This window comes from Rhineura floridana, chromosome 8, assembly GCF_030035675.1.
Source record: "Rhineura floridana isolate rRhiFlo1 chromosome 8, rRhiFlo1.hap2, whole genome shotgun sequence".
In the NCBI taxonomy this organism is placed as follows: Eukaryota; Metazoa; Chordata; class Lepidosauria; order Squamata; family Rhineuridae; genus Rhineura; species Rhineura floridana.
The window spans coordinates 72,639,743-72,653,333 of NC_084487.1; the positions used below are offsets into that span (position 1 = coordinate 72,639,743).

Consider the following 13,591-nt stretch of genomic DNA (forward strand, 5'->3'; position numbering starts at 1 on the left):
CTAAAGTATCCTGTAGCACTTTTAATTTGTCAAGTCATTTACAGTCTTCAGCTCCTTGAACTTTAATTGTATTTATAAACACCCAAGGCCTTGGGGCAAAATGCTATTTATTTTAGAGATCCTATAATTAGCGTAAAAGGCCTGGGCATTTAATTTAGACAGAAGGGATTTTTTTATGTCCAAGTTAAAAACCAAACGTTTAATTCAAGAACCAGATAGAAAGATGATTGGGGGGTGGGGGGTTGTGCATAAAGACAAAAAGGATTACAGGTGTTGGGAACAACAAATCCTTGCAGTGCAATCCTATACATGCCTGCTCTTAAAAGTCCCACTGCATTCAATGAGGCTTACTCCCAGGGAAGTTAGTACAGTATAGGATTGCGGCCTAAATATAATGTATAATTATGTTTCCATTGGAATCTTAGTTTCTCTTTTGCCACAGAAATGAAGTTAACTGTAGAAGTATCAAGTTCAACAAAACCTGTTTTGAAACATCCATGGCGCCTTGCACTAAGAGAAAACTGTGCTGCCAAAATACCAGTGTGAACTGACACATACTCACCATAGGGTGCCCTTCCAGCTAGAGGGTTTATTAGTGGAGTTGGATTCCCACTTCCTTCCCTTCTGTTTCTATCCGCTAGTGCTGGAAAATCTGAAAGGTCCAGTCCTGTCACATTTTCGCTGCCATCTAAAAGTAGATATTTTCAGTATACAATTCTTCTTAAATATTGTTTCCCAGAAATTAACACTGCATAATAAATAATAACTAGGGCTGCAATTTAGGACTGCAGCCTAACTCTCTAGCATCAGGACGACATTCTTATGACTTCCTTGTCCTACAATGAAAGGGGGGTGGGTGGGGAAATGCCAATATGGAAAAACTAAGTTAGAGAGGGTCTCTAAGATTTAACCATCTAGTGAAAATAATATGCTAATAATGTGCTGTTGTGGCTATAGCTAGCTGGCAAAGTAAGAGCTTTAAAAGGTGAAAAAATGACTTTACCAACAACATAATGGAATAGGTTCAATCGCGTCAGTATTTACCATTGGTATGACAGATAATACACCTCTGACATCACTATATAATTTGCATTTAACTAGTAGTTGCCTGGTGTTAAATTACCAACGAATGATCCAACAGTAGTTCAAAACATCCTACATGAAATAGGATTTTAAGATGGGCATTTTGCTTGCTGTGTAGCCAGCACAAGCAACTGAAGCCCAGGAAAACCAATGAATACCTGTGTGGCAAATACTACAACCATGGATTACGAGATTCACTTGCCCATTCCTGACTGGCCAGAGCAGTGGGAGAATCTAATGACTGGGAATAGGATGAAGGCTGTAATTCCAGCACTGTGGTATCTGCTTCCTTTGAGTTCCCCAGGGCTCAGCTGGAAGAGGACTGCAAGCACTGCATAGGACTTATGTGGATATGGCCTACAATCATATGCAGGACATTTAACCCACATTATTTAAATGATTTAGGAAACATAGGAGGCTGCCTTATACAGAGTCAGACCATTGGTCCATCTAGTTTAGTACTGTCTACACTGACTGGCAGCAGCTCTCCAGGATTTCAGATGGGTTTCTTTCCTAGCCCTACCTAGAGGATGCTGGAGATGGAACCTGAGGCCTTTTGCATGCAAGGCAGAGGCTCTGTCACTGAGCTACGGCTCTTCCCTTGTAAATAAAACAAAAATAAACTTAATATAAATAAAATAATTTAGTTAATATTCTAAGAAATACTCAGAACTTGAGTCATTCATAACAAGAATTTTGAAGACTTTTTTAGAATCATAACTTCTACATAAATTTTATAACTAGAAAAATAGACTAAAAGCGTACAACAAGCGTCTTTCAACCAAGTCTCTCAAGAGTGTAGATTTAAGTAGACTTACCTGTTCCATTAAAAATATTACTTGATAAAGAATTATTCATTCCAAAAGCCTGATTCCTGTTCATTCCAAATCCAGACATACTGTCATAAACAAAAAGGGGGTGGGTGTAAATGGAACATATTTAATATCACCTTATCCTAACCTGTGGGAGATGGAAGAATGATACATGACCAGCACCTTGCTATCTACTCTCTCTCTCTCTCTCTCTCTCTCTCTCTCTCTCTCACTCACACACACACACACACACACACACACACTCACACACACACACACACACACACACAATTGTAAAACAAAACAAAAATCACTTGGAACAGAATAGGATAATGTTGAGCACAGTGTGTCTTGATAACAGGGTCAATGAGATTAAATAAAAAACCTCTGAGATTTTAAAATAAAAATCTATTACTATATTGTTGCTATCTCAAAATGCATTGCTCACCTGTCATATCAGATGAACACACTGACTAAAATAAGTAAAGAACTAATTGGCTCCAATTGGAACACTAGCTAGGGGCTAAATGTTAAGTAAGTAAGTAAGTAAGTAAGTAAGTAAGTAAGTAAGTAAGTAAGTAAGTAAGTAAGTAAGTAAGAAAGAAAGAAAGAAAGAAAGAAAGAAAGAAAGAAAGAAAGAAAGAAAGAAAGAAAGAAAGAAAGAAAGAAAGAAAGAAAGAAAGAAAGAAAGAAAGAAAGAAAGAAAGAAAGAAAGAAAGAAAGAAAGAAAGAAAGAAAGGATTCTGATAGCCCTCTGAGCCCTTAAAGAACGAGTTCTTAGTACAGCTAGGATCCCATGGAATGACTTAGCTCATAAAAGCAATCCATGAAAAAAGGAACCAAAAACTTAAACTCTCTGATAGAATATAATAATGCACAATTGTACTAAACGATAGTCAAAATGTTAGAATCAGATGGTTTCAACTTTTACATGAATGTTTATTCAAAAATTGAGAGAACCCTTACACTAAAAGAGGCCAATAAATGAAAATGTAAGTGGACACAACAAAGCACCTCTAAACTGGTTGTGTATTTCAAGGTTGCTTTGTCTAGCAAACCCTATCATGAAAAAATGTTAGAACAAATTGTAAAATCCAAGTCTGAGGATAAGCAAAAATAATAATCCAAGCAAGCCCTCAAAACAGAGAAAATTCAAAACCTGCCAGGAAGTAGAGATAATTTTAATACTGAAAACAATTGGTATGTGGTAAAAGAAAAAAAGGTCTCTAGTTGTTTCAGGCTTGAGACATGCTCATAAGCATAAAACTATTTTAATACTCTGTCTCTCTTCCTGTTTCTCCCTTTCACCAACTGTTTATTTGTCCATTTAGCCACTTCTTCATTTATACTTCAAGCAGTCTGTGGGGAACATACCCATTTGGTTTGCCACACCATCTGTCTTTGGGGAGAGACCACAGCCATGAGTATAATACGAAGGCTGTTAACTTGTAATCCGTAACAGATCAGATGCAACAATAACCTTGTTTTATTATGTTATTTGGAAATGGGTATCTGATAGTCAGATTCAAGATTCTGTAAATGAACAGAATGGAACAGCTAGAAACAGGAATGAACTATCAAACACATTCTAACTTGCCCTCCTACCCTTCATTTCTATTAATACATTATTTGGAGTATTTGGTATGGCTCACTGTCAGAAAACTGAATGATGGCTAACTAGGCTTCTGCTTAATAGTCCTTATTTAACATAAACATGTTTTCCGTGCATATACAATTCTCTGTTAATTAAAGCACTGCCATAGTACCCTAAAAAAGGCATGCTCTGGTATTCCTAAAACAAAGTAACACACATACTGCACTTCTGCCAGGCTAAAGATGTTCAGAAAATGGATTTATGTTGGCCAACAGACCCAGCCAGTGAAAAGATATCCTTGGAAACCATTCCACTGTACAAAAACTGGAGACAACCAAAGCCAGCTATTCTCAAGAGAAAAGAAGAGGGCTTTGGTAACTAATCATTCAAGAGCTATCAAAGACTTGGTCTTTCCAGACCAATAAAAGGCCAACTAAAACATAAAACAGCTCATTTTTGTAACATACTGACATATCTTCCCCCAAAGATTTGGGAACTTGCTTATACGCAATCATATCTGCAACTTAAATATAAAATTCTTTTACTTTCCGTCACCAATTTCACATTTTTTTGCCTAGCATTATAAAGTCATGCTACCTGCTATTTGATGCTTGGTAACAAGCATCAAGAATTGAATGAGAGCAGCAAAACATAAGGGGAAACTATTCCTCATTCAAAGAATCTGAGAACATGAGAATAAGATTGAGAACCAAAAGGTATTTATTTCAAGTTTGCTTTCCTCCCCTCTTATACAAGCTTTGCTTGGGAAAAGTAGATTAAAGCTACGTTATCCAGAGTGCCCAGTTATAATTGTGCAAGGGCTCATCTGTGTCAAAGGCCACATTTAAATGCTCCCAGGAGCTTTGTAAGGAAGGGCAGCTTGTCGGACATGAGGAGTTGTTGTTGGAAGGAGATGACTCCTAAGCTGAACTACATACATGAAGCTCACCATATGGGCCTTTGGGCTGGAGCAGTCATTACACTGTACATGAAGCATAGCTATGAGAACTCCTTAATCCTAATATACCAAAAGTCAGCTTTTGATATTAAGGACTATATCCTATGCTGCAGCTCCACTGGCGCAATGGATTTCCATATGTTCAATGGTGCTCCCTCCTCTCCTGTACCCTCCAACCCCCCACATGCCCTCAAAATCTGGAAGGTTGGGAAACCGCTTGAGGAGATTTGGGGGCAGGGGAATGGAAGTTCTGTTGTGCCAGCAGAACCCAGCTAGTGCAGCGCTGGATACAGCCCTAAGTAATGTTTTAATACAAAATATATTCTTTGATACAAACATTTTAGTTTGTAAGGCTGCAAATATGGATGAAAACATTTCAAAGTAAACCCATTTATTTCCCCACAAGATAAGGTTTATTTACCTCAACTCAATATCCAGATTTTTTAAAAAAAACAATCAAAGGTATATTGCTTAGCCTATAGCAGTTGAATGCTACACTGAATCCATCTTACCTGTTCACAGTAAAAGGTTGTCGAGAGGGTTGTTGCTTTGGCATACAGATTATGCTGGGTGAGCTTCGATTAGGGCTACCTAATCCTGAACTAGTCATGCTGTTTGTCCTGCTGGGAATTCCGATGCCCTGACCGACCTGGGAGTGGTTCATTATATTCCTAGGATTCATAGGCAATATGCCCCTGAAAAATAAGATCCAACAGATATACGATACATGTTCAGCAGAATATAATTAATTATTTTCAAGTTGTGAAAGCCTCACCTTATAAGTAGTTTGGACACAGACCCATTTTCAGAACTGTTTCTAAATAAACCGACATATAGACATATAAAAAACAACCTCATACCAAGCAACACCAACGTCCCATCTAATTCTGTCCCATCTACCTTGCCTGGCAGACGCTCCCAAAGTTTCTTTCCCACATAGGTCTTCCCAGCTCTATAAGATGTTTCTTTCTTAAAGGGTATTAGTGATCAAGTTTAGGACATTTGATGAAAGCTACATAGACTTTAGAAAACAGGACTGGGTTTGTGAGACCAAATGCAGGACATTAGCAAATCATAGTTAAACCACTTGACATCTGTATAACTAATAACAGTGCTCTTAAGATATCGCCTTGAACTGTTGTGTATAACATATACTATTTAAGCAATGTTGCACATCAGAATGTGAATATTATTTTCCATAGGCAGGAATCAGTATTTCACTGCAAGCTTTTCTCCAGTAACCCTAGTTTACAAGCAGTAAACTAGAAAATTAAAATTTATTTTTAAAGTATCTGGAATGCAAAATAATGTAAAGTAAAATATATTCAATGTATTTTATGAGTCCCTGCATATTTGCTGTCAATAAATACCTGCTTGGAGATGGAGGCGTGTGAAGTGACATTGTTGGTACCCCTGTTGTTGGCGTTACGTGGCTCGGTAACTGAGTGCCTTGTGATAAGCTGCGATTTAACTGAGGGGTATTGTTGCTCATTCCCCTCATTGGAAGGCCTAGTGCACCTATTGGGAAAAAAAGTCAGAGTGGTGGCAACATACAGAATTAAGGAAGGAAGGTATGGTTTTTCTGAAGATAGGGATTCATTCTGATTTGACAGCCAAAAATGCCAGGTTTTTTGTTTTTTGTTTTTGAAAAGGCTATCTTTTTATGAAATGAGATCTAAATGTAATGGATACAGTTTGCAAACTATACTTTAGTGAATAAATCAAGGAAAGGGGACTTGATTTTGGAAATCTATGTATTAATTTGTATTGAACTGTTTTAATAGGGTATTTTGCGTTGTTGTGACCCACCCTGGAAACCTACACTGAACAGCAGGTAAAAAAAATTGATAAAATACCAAAAGAGAATTTTCTCTAAAGCTTTCATACCTTTTATTAATAAAACTAACCTTTTTTAAATGACATTTTCTAGCAGAATCTTTGCTAAAACAAATTTTAAATATGAAGGACATCATAAGCCTCCTAACCAATGATTGGCTCAAAAGAAATTTCAGGAACTGAAATTGTTCAGTTTCTTTTAAAAAGTCGTGATGATATTTTTAAGAGTATACCAAAACTCTTCATTTTCAGTACTGGTGGACTGCTATGGCATTTACATTGATGCTTTACTGGCTGTATTCAGGTTGTGTTATGTCAGGTACAAACCTAGCCTCCGGCCCAGGCTTGCATGCTCCCATTGCTTGGCATAGCCATGACATCAGAAGCTTTTGCTTCCAATTTGAAGTAACCACAGTTGGCATTACATCTTAACCCTAAACTGTAGTCAATCTTAACTATGGTTTAATGAAACAAGCCAGCTTCATTAAATGGGTATGAAGTTAACTATAGTTTTTTTGTTTTTAAAACAGGCCAAGATTAACCATAGTTTGTTGGATTCAGGCAACACAGCAAATTGTGTTTAATCAAAAGCAAAAATGAAAGCAGTGACAAAAATCTGGTCTCTTGCCCTTCCACTTTGCCTAGTAGAGCCAGCACATAACTCCTACCTGGAATCCAAACCCACAGGAAAAGGGGAATCAATTAACACCAATAGACCCAGTTTCTTCAGAACCCTAGGGAGTGTCTAGCAACCTTCACAACCCGACTGGTGTCCGCCTCCCCTTACCTGTGAGAGGTGACTTGCGATCTGACTGGCCACTGACTGGCAGCTGCCATTCAAACCCATGGGGTGAGTGCCCTTTAAAACTAGGCTGTGTTATGCAGTCTTTGTCTCAGGTTTGCCCACCCCAGAGTCCATCCCTCACTACCCATTAGGAAAGCTGGCAACTGACCATCCAAACAGCTTTACATACAAAGAGACCACAAGACGAATTGTAAGTAGCAGCTTAGGATCAGATAAAATGGTGCTTCTGTAGCTCAGTCTATTTTCTTCTGCTTGTTCCTGTTGCTCCTTCCCCTTTGCCTTCTTTATTCTTAATAAATGTGATACAAATTGGACAGGCAGGTTTGTGTGCTTGGTTACCAAACTTTCAGGGTAATCAGACCTCCCCCCTCCCAACGTGCCTAGGACGCTTGGGATTCCTGCTACCAGGTAAAAGGATTTCTGTTAAAGAAAAGCAGACAACCACTCTTCTGATTGCTGGGAATGATAGAGTGAGAGTTGAGTGCTGTTTTTAGCCCCATAATAAATTACAGAAGTGTCAACTAGAAAAGCAGGAGGCATAGGTCCAGGGTCCTAGGATCTCATACTAAATTGCCCCCTCCCCATTCTTCCTGTCTGGGAAAAAGGGGTGTAGGAAATGGTGGCAGCTCTATCAGGTAATTTGAGAAGCACAGCTGGTCTACTTTAAAAGGCAGCTGTGCAAGGAAGAGAGTAAGAGGGCTAATCTGAGTCTCTCCTGCTGTCACAAAAACTTCCAACTACCTTGCAACAACGCCAAAAGAGGGGGGGAGCACATGAATGCCCAAGGAAACTAGGCTTATTCCTGTCATGATAGCTAAGCTATGGCATCCCAATATAGCCTCTAAGTATCTATGACTAACATTCTATGCCAGCTTACCAGACAATACCCTGGTTTACATGCTACAGTAAACCAAACTATGGCTTACTAGGACCGCACAAATGTGCAGGCTCCTGGAGAGGAGCTTACAGGTGCTTTGCTCATCCCCAGTCTTTTTTACTCCTGCACCCAGCAAAGTCAAGGTCTGGCTTAGTGTGTCATCTAAACTTGGACTCATACTTAATCTCATTCTTTGCTAACCACAAGGTGTAGTCAAGGCTTTTTTCCCTCTTGTTCAACACTTTTGTGAATATGGACACAATGGGGATGACTTAAGTTCTGTTCAGGGTGAACACCAAAGTACCTCTGCTATACCACAAACCTCTGCGAGAATAGTGTATCTATATTCTGAAAACCAAGACACTCTGAGGTATAACAAAGAAACTGACTGTATGTTTGTGTGTTAAACAGCGATTTGTGTTTTTGTCTTGTTTCACCCATGCATGTTAATATATAAGCCCCACATTTTGGACTACTTTGCCCTTGTTAAGGGTAATGTATTGATACCACTGATTTGTCACTAGCAGATTGGTTTAAAAGTATGGTAACATTTTTCATGTGCAATATGCAAACTGGGACTAATAAAATTATAAAAGATCACTGGGGAAGATCAGAAGAGTCTAAATACGTACCGTTATCAGTTTTATATGAATGTGTGTTATGAAGAAAGCTATTCATATTGACTTGCCTAAGAGCAAACAATTGTTGTTTTACATGAAGCAATTGGTATATATTTATTTTGGAGTGGCTTATAGGTTGTTTGTTTTTAATCTTCACCAGCATAAAATGTATTTTATTGATTCCCAAATATTTGCATAACTTGGAGTTTTGTATATGATAAATATTATTTATCTCGACTTGTAGTTTGCCCTTTTGAGGGTTGTTGTTGGGTCTGATTTCCTTTTGGGGTTTTTTTCCTGTAAAGTACCACTTCAGGGACAAGACTCTAAATAATATTAAAGAACACTCTGAAAAGAAGGAATGTCCTCAGAATGACATTTCATGTTCCATTTTCACTCAACAAATAAATGTGCTACTTAATAAAAATAGTGAACTTAATTTGTGTAATATCTTCTTATGCAATATTATTAGTGTAAAAGATGAGGGAAACTAAACTGAAAATGACATCCTCTTCCAGCCCCTGTCATATTAAGTATACTCAACAAATCAGGTTAAGATCGTTACTTTCAAAATTCTGCAATGTATGTATTAGCGCTAAATGGACCATTGGTCTCACCTGAAGGGTGATTTTCATATGAGGACTGCCATCAAGCAGGTTAAATTTGTTAACTGTTCCTGGCCCGTCCTCTTGGAAGGCGGAACAGAGACGTAGCGAGTTCGCTCGATTGAGCTGTGGCTGGATAGATGTTTAGTTTTGGCAACCACTTTAGTGTGCTTATGCTTGGCCGCCTTAGATTGTTTAGGCCTGGTTGCCTGAGTTGTCGCTGGCTGTTCCGCCATCATATATTTTCTAGGAGGTTCAATACACGGCCACGGGTGGGGCAGAATGTACAGACCCGAACAGGCTCAGTACACGGCCACGGATGGGGCAGAATGCACTGGCTCAGATGGCAAGGTACACGGCCACGGATGGGGCAGAATGTACAGTTCACACAGGTTTGGTATAGTATCAACAGCCTTAGTACACGGCCACGAGTGGGGCAGAATGTACTGTTCAAACAGCCTTGGTACACAGCCATGGATGGGGCAGAATGTACAGTTCAAATAGGTTTCGTATAGTAGCAACAGCCTTGGTACTCGGCCACGGATGGGGCAGAATGTACAGTTCAAGCAGTCTTGATGAGACAGTCACAGATAGGAATGGACTGGATCAAATAGTTGTACGAGGCAGCATCAGTAATAGATTTAGTAGAGGAGCCTGGGTATAGGATCCTATCTGCAGCACACACACCAGGGAAGATTGCGCTGTGGAAGCTGACTGAAGCCTTTGGCTCTGCTATTCACAGCCCTAGTAAACTAGACCCCCTTTATTAGAACTGATAATCTAAACAGAAAGAGCGGGAAACAAAAAGGGCAAACAAAATGGTGCCCACGAGAGAAGAACACAAGCAAAAATAGCGGAGGGACGAGGGAGGAGCAATGGCGGACACTGAGGGACACCAGCTAGGAATTAAATGTGAGAGAACGGTCAGAAACACGTTCTAAAGCCGCGGGGCTGAGACGCAATCGCGGCTTTACAAACCGGGTAGGGGTGACTCTGTGAGGAAAACGGTCAGTGAAACCCCGTAGCCGTTGAGGCAGTAACGGGGAAAGGGAAAGCAAGCTGCAGCCGCAGCCAGTATAGACAGTCGTGGCGAGATTATTTAAAGCCACGGAACGAGTCAGGAGAGGCAGAACCGCCGAACTAATAGGATCCGCTCTGAAAGGAGGTAGAGCCGCAGCCGCAGGCTCTTGGAGAGGGAAGCTGGGAAGGGGTCGTCTCGAATAAAAAATGCCGCGGCAGTAACCGGGCAAGTGGCAACCCAACGGGCAGAAGGACTGAATCCAAAAGAGACACAGCAGGAGGCTCCTGGGGTAGGCTAAACGCCGAAGCGGCACGAACAAAGCTACGCTATCAATAATTTCAAACTTGTTCGGTACGAAGGCAAGAATGAACTGGAGAGTGGGAGGGGTCTGATGCCCCTAGTCTTGACTTCAAAAACATTCTTGCCTTCGGACGATAGGTGGAGCTATAAGCCGCTTGATGGCAGTCCTCATATGGAAAAAATACTGATTAATTGATGCAATATCAAGTCAATTAAAAGGCAGTGCATATGTTTGTTTTGTTTTGCAACAGGGAGCTCTAGCAGAGAGTTTAAAAGATATGCATCTAGCCATCTCCCTGAATGAGCAGGGAACATTGCCAATATTCCTGTCTACGGGGACCAATTCATCCAAGTGTGTCTGAGTCTTCAGGCCCCCAACAGTTCAGGGATGGTAGATGCAGCTGCTAGGGTTGTGATTATCCTTTGTTCTGTGAAGCACAAGGAGCTACCACTTCATGTGCCAACATTTCCACCTGAATGGACTAGCCAGATTCCTACTGCCTACCACTCTTACTTGATCTTCACAGGTTTGGGAGAATTTCTACCACAAATGCCACCATGCTTTTCTACAAGTTAAAATGTCATGTTATATTTATAGTGTGGAAATAGTTTTTGTGTTGTTGTAATATTGCTATTTGTTATTTTTTCTATTATGGTTGTATTATTTTGCTTGAAATTGTTTTGTAATTGCTTTTGTTGCAAGCTACTTCAATTATTGTGTTCTTGGTTCCTTTTTGTAAGTCGCTTTGAGTTCTATTGTTGAAAAAAGTGACTAATAAATACTAGTAATAAATAAATAAATAAATAAAATGGTAAGGAGAAAAAGAAAACATCAGGCTGACTATCAACATACTTTGTGTTTTTGAAGGGTGTGGATTCCTAAGATACCCTCTTTGTGAGGACTGCAAGAATGAAATGATAGTAATCATAAAAGCTATCATTTCATTCTTGCAGTCCTTGCAAAGAGGGTATCTTAGGATTCCATACCATTCAAAAACACAAAGTATGTTGATAGTCAGTCTGATGTTGTGAGAGCCAGTGTGGTGTAGTGGTTAAGGTGCTGGACTACAACCTGGGAGACCAGGGTTCAAATCCCCACACAGCCACTGGGTGAAGGCAATGGTAAACCCCCCTCTGAATACCGCTTACCATAAAAACCCTATTCATAGGATCGCCATAAGTTGGAATCGACTTGAAGGCAGTACATTTACATTTAATCATAAAAGCAATTTTGACTACATTATTTCAGAACTGGTCAATGAAAAAATAAGTACTAGGAACACCTGCATCACAGGGAGCATTTGTTGTGGGAAGTTAAGATACTCTGTAATTTTCTTTTGCTGAAGAGAAATTCCTAGAACTACTAAAAAAGGTAATTTTCAAATATATTCCAGAAAAGAAAAAGAGGCTAAAGGTAATGCTAAAATCACACTGGTAGGCAAAGAAAAAAATAGATTAAACCAGCATGGTTTCACAATACTTGTATGCACACACAGGAGTTTTTATAACAAATAGAATTCTTACTTTGTTGCCCGTATAAGCTTGCCCCAAACTGAGACAGCTGACCTGATGTTGATGGTGATGCCAGCATCTAAAATGAAAAATAAAGTTGGTCAAGCATAAGATAAGGTAAACTGAGTGTGTACACAAGACCTAATCCCAAACTCCCAGTGTGCTTTAGCTGCCTTCAAACCTTTGTGTGCTGAGTGCGTAAGTCTGAAGGAGGGGTTCTATGTGTGTTCAGATGAATATGTGAAGAAGTGATAATACAGGGTTCCTCACTGAAAAGAGGCTTCTAAGCATGTTTAGTTGAACACAGTTACAATCTCCCTTCAGATCTTTGTTTTCAACACCCATAGGTAGGAGGAAGAACTGACACCTATCAGGATGTGGCATACCCACTCCCCATTTTAGACCCAGTTTTGCCTGACTAGGACTAATGTTAACAATGCAATGTTACAAATACATAGCTGCATACAGGTATTCAGTTTTAGGAAACTGAGCTTAAGGAGGCCCACCAAGATAGCGACCATTACTAAATCATGTGGCTGCAATAACAGAACATGTGGGTAGGATCTAAACAGCTAAAGGCAGCACGTTTGTTTATGCACAGAAGCTCCCAAGCGCCCTTCTCCCACGAAACAGCTACAAAATATGAGCTGGAGGAGAGAGATAGCTTCAGAAGCTTTCAAGGCAACACAAGGGATTGCAAGTAGGAAAAGGGATTTAGAAAGGGCCCAAGAGCACAGAAGCAAAGTACACAGGCTCTGGATTCTAGAAATCATTGGATAAACAATAATACCAAAAGAAAAATTATGATTATAAACTATTCAGAACATGAAGCTCAACCCAACTTTAAAAAAATCAAGAGGGTAAGTTTCTCAATATGACATCCAGTACGGAGAAGTTATACATGATAGATTAACACTCAAGAATTGCCATATATATTCCTAACGCCCAAGATGGTTATTTAAAACCTAAAGCCTTGGGCTCCTGCTGGGAGGAAGGGTGGGATATAAATCAAATAATAAATAAAATAAAACCTCTAAACAGAAAAAATGGTTACATCTCTGTGTGGTTTTATTACACATGTGCAGTAAAGTGCACATTTGCTGCACACACACATTATGTTATCTTTGTTATGCAAACATAACAAAAGATTATCAGACTAAGTATCACTGACCTAGTTCTCAATGAGGTGTCTGGGCTGTTCCTCTTTAGATTGCAGGTGGAAGCTTACATGATCGACTGCTGCTACACACATAAAACATCTCTCTACGTAGAAAACTATATCTCAGGGTGTTCTAGTTTAGCCTTCCATGTGCAGTTTTATTTCTTTTTTTAAACAGAGGAGAATTCAATCACATGATCCATCCTCCACCAACAATCTAAAATGGTACAGCCCAAGAACAGGTTTGCCACCTTGGTGAAAAATAGCCTGTTGTCTGCAAACTCCTCACTTATGGGTAATTCACTTCCAAGTAACCAAGCACAAAAGCTTTTTCAAAAGTGGAAATGAGAATTGTCTTTTTTTTCCTCTGTCAGGACACTGATGAACAAGAAAGGCCAAATATATGTAA

The 13,591-nt window shown here is 39.5% G+C and overlaps 1 protein-coding gene across 7 annotated transcripts in view; it reads right to left on the reverse strand.

Annotated features, from left to right (window-relative positions):
• CNOT2 (CCR4-NOT transcription complex subunit 2) overlaps positions 1-13,591 on the reverse strand; it is a 73,722-nt gene that overhangs the window by 13,695 nt on the left and 46,436 nt on the right. For all 7 annotated transcript variants that reach the window (XM_061639750.1, XM_061639749.1, XM_061639751.1 and 4 more), the window contains 5 exons: positions 12,036-12,102; positions 5,818-5,965; positions 4,960-5,142; positions 1,902-1,981; positions 563-688 (listed from right to left, as the gene is read on the reverse strand). In XM_061639750.1, coding sequence (XP_061495734.1) covers positions 563-688; positions 1,902-1,981; positions 4,960-5,142; positions 5,818-5,965; positions 12,036-12,102 — 604 coding nt within the window. The remainder of the gene's footprint in view (positions 1-562; positions 689-1,901; positions 1,982-4,959; positions 5,143-5,817; positions 5,966-12,035; positions 12,103-13,591) is intronic.